The following is an 8,368-nucleotide window of genomic DNA, read 5'->3' as shown; positions in this document are numbered from 1 at the left end:
TAAAATTGCCAAGAAAAATCACATACGCGTAAAAACTCTTGACATTACTGAGGTTAGGTGCTTCAACATTCACGTACCTTTCTGATTTATTTGGATGCTAAACAACGATGATACTTTAATTATCACTTCACAATACGAGAGATGAGATTGTAAAATATCTTTAGTAATGAAGGCAAGCTTATTATATCTTTGGAAAACTAACTGAACACGAGCTAGAAAAATAATTGCTGCAACATTCCTTTTGATCGGTAGAATTGAACGCAACAAAATACAGAACATCAAAATCAGACATGAAAAGTTGAAGACAATCTACAGGGGTTTGTAACAAGTATACATGATACAAAGAATTAGTTACACCTTATAACAACAGAACATAGAGACTGGAGAGGGATAATCAAGATGTATACATGGAAAACGTAAACTTTTCTGCCTGTCACATGATAAATTACAAACTAAATGAAATGACCAACAATTGCACACCTTGCCCACCAACATACACATGGAAACAAATAGAATTCAATTGTAATTTAGCTCTGTAGTATCTAAAATATCACTCCTTAAAATGGCAGCTCAGACAGTAAATACCAAAACGAGTTGGTTCTCAGTTTAAAAGGCACGATACGATAATATGTATAACTTTGTAGCTAGCCTGCATTGCAGATCAAGAACTATGTCAACTTCGGACTTTGGTTTTCTCATGTTTTCCATTTTGGATTAACAGCTGGTATGCCAACATAACAAATTAACAAAAGCACAAAATAAAACAATTATGAGAATGCATTCAAGAAACATGATAAGAATAATGCACATCGCTACAGTGTGTAAACAAAGGTAATGGAGTACTGGGTATTTTATACCTTTTCTTTTTGTCAAGGTGCACAATACTAAAACTGCAAATATATACCTCTATAACATCAGAATCTGAACAGCCAAAACCTAGTGTTGCATAAACTTAGCTTGCCGAAGCTGCTAAATCTTTTATTTACTAGCCAAATTTCATTTTCCAAAGCATCAGGATGAACCACTCAGTCAACAGACAATGTTAGTCAAAGCCCACTACCCACGTGAATATAACTTATTAAAAACAGACACTCACACACACAAAACACACATGTTGGATGCTTAGGGTTCTGAAAACTGTGCACTGCATGGATTACCAATCCTAGAGACTGTCCATTCATTGGAATGCCCCAGCTATGAAAGGTGAGTTAAAGCAGATGCAAGAAACTAGGATTTGCGAAATTGTGATGCATTTAGAAGTTCACCATCAGTCACTCTTGGTAGACTAGAGTTGATGCGACATACATGTTCATTAAGTTTATTATTAAAAGGCTTCAGCATCTGTGTGTAAAAGAACTGTCAAATAAAGCATTTTCCACAAGCCAGTAATGGTCATTTTAGTGTGCATTATGAGTCCACATACCTCAATCTACAGGTTCTGATGTTTGAGACTGTTGCTCCTCAATTAAAGTTTGAACTCTCTGCAGTAGATACGAGACACATATACATATGATAAGAAAAAAAAGCATAGCCAACTTATAGCGTGAATAATCTTTGCATTAGTTTTCTACCTTCACAGAACTTCCAACCTCCTCTAGTTTTTGTAGTAGTATTAGGTCCCCAGATTGTGGAATGGAATCATGCCTGAGAGATTTTGATGGGGAAACCAGCTGTTGACAAAAGTGGGACATAACATAAGGAAACAGGAGGTGAGAGGAGGGACTTCAAGAAGACAAAGTTCAAAAAGTACAATCAATAAGAGGGCTTAGTTAGCCTTTTTATTTCCCTACAGGGTTTCTGGTTCATTACTAAAATGCCATAATCTTTTTTTTTTTTTTGATAAACAAAAAGATATATATTGAAGAAAACTACCTTATGCAGAAAAACATAAGGCAGATAGAAAAATACAAAGGGAAAAGGAAGAGGAAAAAAAGAAAGAAAGGAAAAGATACTAAATACACAGGAGAGAGCTAAGGAACATAAGGAGAGAATCACTAGAGGTGAGTCCCCAAACCCTAGACCAGTCAAACAGAGAGCCATTGAAAAAAGCCAAAAGCTGGTCATCCGAACTCTCCATGTCCTCAAATGTCCTCCTATTTCGCTCCCTTCAAAGACACCACATCAAGCATAAAGGAGCTAAATTCCAAATGCTAGACAAATGCTTTCCAGGCCAATTCCACCAACCAAATAGAGTATCTGCAACCGATCTTGACAAGACCCAAGAAAACCCAAAAGATCTAAACACCAAACTCCACAACCGATAAGCCTTACCACAATGTAGTAACAAATGATCCACCGTCTCCCCATTACTACGGCACAAGATACACCGGTCGACAAAATCCATCCCTCTACCCCTCAAATTGTCACCTGTAAGGATCCTATCCCATATAGCAGTCCACACAAAGAAGGAAACACGCCGCGGAGCCTTAACCTTCCAAACACCTTTCCAAGGAAAAATGAAGCTTCACTCTATCTCCCACCCCTACCTCAAAATGAATATTCTTGCTAAAATCCTCCCATCCCATACGGATACTTCTCCACAGGCCACTCCCATGAACCCCTCTACCTAGCTTGGAAGTCCATCCCCCCTATTCTTCCCCAAACTTGAGAGCTACAACCCTTCTCCAAAGCCTTGTCTCCTCAATCCCATACCACCATAACCACTTTCCTAGTAAGGCTTTGTCAAAAGTAGTTAATTTTCTTACTCCTAACCCACCGTTTTTCAAAGGTGCACACACCTTGTCCCATCCAAGAATAACAAAAGTAACATAATTGAACATATTAACCAGAATAGAATTAAAGACGACACTGGTTAATGCTTTTCTAATAGTATGTTGGCAGAACCAAGAATACAATGAGTGACTTACTCTAAAATTTGGAACATCTTCAATTGTGGAAACTTGTCGAGAGAAACCCTCACTTCTCATATTTGCAAGACGCATTAGAACAGCCTGAAAAGTGCATCAAAGGATATAAAGGAATTCAAATCTATCAACCAGAAGTCACCAGACAAATGAGATTTGAAATAAAGACTACCTTCCTGAAAGCTCGTGGATTTGCAATACCCTGTATTTGAACATCATCACTTGGGGGCCTTCTTACACCAACATTTTCAATTCTAAGAGAGTAGACACCAAAGAGGGATTGCATATATCCTGAAAATAACAAAAAAGAACCCTAAATATTACTAGGATTGAGTTAATGGGAGACCATACAATTGAAAATTGAAATATGTATCCACATATTGTATGTAGTTGCAATTATACATTTTTGTTCAAATTTAGGAATCAGACTTTTGATGGAGTTTTGGGCAAAACAAAAATTTGAAATTTAAAAACATAATTAACAGTGGACTTTTTACTTGAGCATCCAGGTTCTATCAGACCCAATTTTAACAACTACTAGGTCAAAGTCAACAAAATGTAAGCTTTATAAGGCTACAAAATGTAAAGCTCTTGTACTTCAATTATTCCGATGTACACTCAACCTTGAGCTGGAAAATCAGTCCTCATCGATCATTACTTGTTTTTGTTTTGGGCAACTACATAGCAATTAGCCATTACATAATCTTACTTAAAGAGCTTGACTGATAGAAACAGTTAGCAAAAGAATATTAATAAGTTATGGAATAATGCAAAAGAACAATGCAAACACTTTACCTTGTTCAATTACAAGGTCAGAAACTGAAGGCAACAAGACATGCTTCTCTTTCTTCAACACTCCAAAGCATGGAAATGGCACTGGCTTCGTAACCTAAGCTAGAGAAAACAAAGTATTATCCACTTGAATCATTCATTCTTGATTCCAAATAGCATCAAAACTATTATCTTAATTCCACCTGAGAAGAATGATCAATTCACAAGTCACTAACTCTATATTTGACAAACAAAGGTCAATACAATGGCATTCAACACTCCGAAGCACGGAAATGGCACTCGCCTCGTAATCTAAGCTAGAGAAAACAAAGTATTATCCACTGGGATCATTCATTCTTGAGTCCAAATAGCATCAAAACCATTACCTTAATTCCACCCGAGAAGAATGAGCAATTCATGAATTACTAACTTCGTTTGACAAACAAAGACCAACATGTTGGCACATCCAATAAAAAAAACGATGAACTACTCAAAAGTTCATCAAAAGAACTCAGCACAACAACTTTGACAAGTGATACCCAATAAAACCTTGTTCGCTAGAGCCTTTTTTCCAGTTTATTCAGCTTATGTACAATTTTTTTTTAAAGCTTTTACATTTTATAGGTACAATTATACTTTTACCCAGTTTATTTTTCAAGCCCAAAATACCAATGAAAAAAGCAGTTTGGAGAAAAATTCCATTTATCCATTACATGACAATTCAACCAATCATGATTCACTTAAAATACTCTTAATTTAGATGACCCAATTGTCCTATGAAGCTCCTTTTGCTAACATTAATTAATTTGCAATTATCCCAACAATTAAAAAAAAAAAAAAAAAAAAAAGCAAGACACGGGGATGTGAAAAATTACCTTGTAAACAATGGAATTCGGAGTGAGAAAGAGCTTTCTGGAGCGAATGTCTTTGCGGAGTATGTATCTGCGAACTGGAACATAAAGAAGCATGAACAATCCGATTCCCCAAGCCAGTATCAAAAGCACCGAGTACAGAACCCACTGAGCCGTCTGGTACTTCACGTAATTCTCTTCCATCTCCTCAAACGACGCCGCGTACAACACCGTTTCCTCTTCAGCTTCGGCTTCGGCTCCCACATGAATCTGAGAACTAGTAGGAGTTGACAACAACAAACCTCTCTCCAAGCTATCGATTTCCACAACCTCGTTTCCAGATCCCATTTCTTCTTTCACTTTAACTATTCAAAATACTAATTTTTTTATAGAAATAGTTAGGCTATGACTGATACTAGATAGAATTTTAAGGAAAAGAGAAAGTGTGGAAAAGATTTTACCTGATTGATTTGCTTTTTGGGATTTTTGGACGAAGGTTTTCAAAGCTTGGAAAGCGTGTAGACGAGCACTAGCAGAGGGAAATGAAATGAGAAAGACAGTTGAGATGAGTTTTTTTTTCCGACCGGAATATTTTTAGTATTTTTATGTTTTGAGACTAGAGAACTTGTAGTACTGGGTGAGTGGGTTTTTGTGTTTCCCACCTAAATGTCCAATTGTCCAATTATAGTTAAGTTTTTCAAGTTTTTTTTTTTTTTTTTTTTTTTTTTTTTCCTGAAAAATAAAATCGAAAAAGTAATATTAACAAAAAATGGGTAAGTGGGTTTTTGTGTTTCCCACCTAAATGTCCAATTGTCCAATTATAGTTAAGTTTTTCAAGTTTTTTTTTTCCTGAAAAATAAAATCGAAAAAGTAATATTAACAAAATATATATATTATAGTTAAGTTTTTCAAGTTTTTTTTTTTCCTGAAAAATAAAATCGAAAAAGTAATATTAACAAAATATATATATTGAAAATAGAATTTAAGAATACATTCAAGTTAATAACATAGAATTTAAGAATACATTCAAGTTAATAACATAGAATTTAAGAATACATTCAAGTTAGTTTTGTAAGGACTTCAGCCATTTTTAATCCTTTTTTTTTTTTAGGGAAAACACGACAATGTATTTTATTATGAAAAACCCAATAAATCAATATGGAATACAGAATAGAACTGCGATGGAACATTCTCCATCCAAATTAGAAAATCTGGAATGCCTACTGCATATCTAGCCAGACTATGCGCTAAACTGTTGCCTTCCCTCTTTGTATGAGAGTAAAGCAGCTCATCGAATTGTTGAGACAAAATCTTTGCATCCTCCAATAGTAGTCCACATGGCACCAATACCTTCTCAACCTCCCTTAAACCTGTAATAACTGCCATGGAGTCACCTTCTAACACAACCCGCCTCACACCCAAGTTTGATGCGAAAGATAAAGCCCACGCCGCAGCCATTGCTTCGATGTTAGAACTGCCTAGCACTTGATGCACTACCTTTGAACACGATGCAATTACTAGACCTCTGTTATCTCTAATGACTACTCCTATACCAGATTTTTTCTCCTTTGGGAAGATCGCCCCATTAAAGTTAATTTTAAAGCAACCTGATGGGGGTGGCTTCCATCTACACCTTGTTGGCTGAGTGTGATTCGGTATTGAACCAGGGTTGACCTGTCTTGCGTGGAATTCAGCTAACCAATTTCTGGAGAGGTGAGCAATTTGATGGATGGCATCTGCGGGTTGGTTAAGCCGAACTCGGTTTCCTTGGTTCCATATGGACCAAACCGTGACTGCAAATAACTCCAGTTGCTGGGTGTTCTTGATTATCCATGATAAAAGTTCTTTGAAGTCTAAGAACTGAACTTCATCTTGGAAACTCCACAATTCTGGTTCTGCCCACACCAAATCAAGCTCAGGACATGACCACAACATGTAGGGAATTTTCTGTTGAAGCTCGGCATCTGACACATAAATCATCCTCTGTAATTTTGCGCCGAAACATAGAGTGTTTTGTTGGCATGGCTTCACAGCAAGCCCGCCATAGCAATGTCTTCACCTTTTGTGGTACACTCATGGACCATATTTGCTTCCAAACCTTGTGTCTCCATCTGTCAACGATTCATGTACTCTATCCATCAGCTCTTCCTCCATTTTTAAGAACTTATAACCGGACTTGTAGTTGTACATACAATTGTTTGAATAGGGCCAATACAAGATGTCTTCAGACGCAAGTTGGCTTAGTGGAATTTGCTTGATTACCTCCGCCTCTTCCTCATGAAATAACCCCTCCACCATCTCTACATTCCACTGTCTAGTATGTGGATCAATAAGAATATCCACAATAGAGTCTTCAAAATCTGCTATTGGACATTCGGATAAAAAGGGAGGATGCTTTTTTGGTAGCCAGTGATCCTACCAAATTCTGATTTTTTCCCCATTGCCAACCCTCCACCTCACACTCCTTTGAATAACATCCCTCCCTATGAGTATACTCCTCCATGCATAAGAACCCAATCTTGAATCCTTGGCCTCCATGATCGTTGTGTTTGGAAAAAACCGTGCCTTAAAAACCTTGTAGAAGAGAGTGTTTTGGTCGTGCAAAAGCCACCAAGCTTGCTTTGCTAATAGTGAGTCATTGAACATGACAAGATCTCTAAAACCCATACCACCCACTGCTTTTGATTTAGTCAAGTCTTTCCATTTTACCCAATGGATTTTTATCCGGTCACCTCGTTGTCCCCACCAAAACTTTTTTATCATAGCTTCAAGCTCATTGCATAGACCCAATGGAATTTTGAAACATCCCATAGTGTATGTTGGAATGGCTTGGATAACTGATTTTATCAACACTTCCCTACCCGCTTGTGAAAGTAGCTTCCCTTCCCATCCTTGGATTTTTCTCCATACCCTCTCCTTAATGTAATTGAAGCTTGCTTTTTTCCCTTTCCCAACAAATGAAGGTAGACCCAAATATTTCTCATATTGCATAATTTCCGGAACTCCCCAAGCTTCTTTGATTTTGTTCTTTATTGCAACATCGGTTGCTTTGCTAAAGAAAAAGGTTGTTTTGTTTTTGTTTATTTTTTGTCCCGAGACCTCCTCATAATCATTCAAAATATCCAACATCTTCCCACACTCATCCATGGTTGCCCTGCAAAAGAGAAGACAATCATCTGCAAAAAGCAAATGTGTTAGTTTTGGGCCTCTCTTACATAGGGAAAACCCTTGGATATCCCCATCCCTCTCCACTTTTTTAATCATCCCATTCAACCCCTTAGTGCAAAGTAAAAACAGGAATGGAGATAATGGGTCTCCTTGCCTTATACCCCCTGTTAGGTGAATCAAACCACTAGGATCTCCATTCACCAATACTGAGTAGGTAACTGTTCTTACATACACCATAATAAGATTAATCCACCCTTCATTAAAACCCATCTTCCTTATGATTCCTTCAAGAAAAGGCCATTCTACACGATCATAGGCCTTACTCATATCTAGTTTTATGGCCATATAGACATGGCTACCAGAATTATATCTTTGCAAGCAATGTAAAGTCTCAAATGCCACCATAATGTTATCAAAAATTAATCTATCCTTGGTAAAAGTAGATTGGTGTTCTGTAATGATGAAGGGTAGTATTTTCTTCAAACGGTTGGCTAAAACTTTGGAAAAGATTTTATACAACACATTGCAAAGGCTTATGGGGTAGTATTGGTGAACATGCTCGGGGGAATTAATCTTTGGGATAAGTGTAATAAAAGTATGGTTTAAGGGAGTTGGTAGAGTACCTGAATTTAACCACATCAAAATGGAGGAGGTGACATTATGGTTGACCGTGCCCCAAAAGTGTTGATAAAATAAGGGGCATTTTCCATCTGA

The 8,368-nt window shown here is 37.1% G+C and overlaps 1 protein-coding gene across 2 annotated transcripts; it reads right to left on the bottom strand.

Moving 5' to 3' along the window:
• Positions 1-213: 213 nt before the first annotated feature.
• LOC126706070 (uncharacterized) lies at positions 214-5,132 on the bottom strand. 2 transcript variants are annotated; one of them, XM_050405331.1, is made up of 8 exons: positions 4,948-5,132; positions 4,511-4,863; positions 3,660-3,753; positions 3,037-3,155; positions 2,868-2,951; positions 1,572-1,670; positions 1,424-1,481; positions 214-721 (listed from the first exon to the last, which is right to left on the bottom strand). In XM_050405331.1, exons 2-7 carry the CDS (start codon positions 4,832-4,834, stop codon positions 1,425-1,427), a joined length of 777 nt encoding a protein of 258 aa, XP_050261288.1. In that variant the 5' UTR covers positions 4,835-4,863; positions 4,948-5,132; the 3' UTR covers positions 214-721; position 1,424. The 2 variants fall into 2 exon arrangements, with proteins under 2 accessions (XP_050261288.1, XP_050261286.1); XM_050405329.1 differs by having other exon boundaries at positions 214-649; positions 4,948-5,131.
• Between the last annotated feature and the right edge of the window lie 3,236 nt (positions 5,133-8,368).

The sequence above is a fragment of the Quercus robur genome, chromosome 11 (genome assembly GCF_932294415.1).
Source record: "Quercus robur chromosome 11, dhQueRobu3.1, whole genome shotgun sequence".
NCBI lineage: Eukaryota > Viridiplantae > Streptophyta > Magnoliopsida > Fagales > Fagaceae > Quercus > Quercus robur.
The sequence above is the reverse complement of the archived record's forward strand: the minus strand, read 5'-3'. Positions and strand labels throughout refer to the sequence as shown.

Excerpts from the sequence above, each read along its gene's own strand:
- LOC126706070 (XM_050405331.1), bottom strand. The coding sequence starts at position 4,834 with ATGGGATCTGGAAACGAGGTTGTGGAAATCGATAGCTTGGAGAGAGGT. Across the intron at positions 3,156-3,659 it reads TGACCTTGTAATTGAACAAG|GATATATGCAATCCCTCTTT; the intron begins GTAAAGTGTTTG and ends TGTTATTTTCAG. Across the intron at positions 2,952-3,036 it reads ATCCACGAGCTTTCAGGAAG|GCTGTTCTAATGCGTCTTGC; the intron begins GTAGTCTTTATT and ends TGCACTTTTCAG.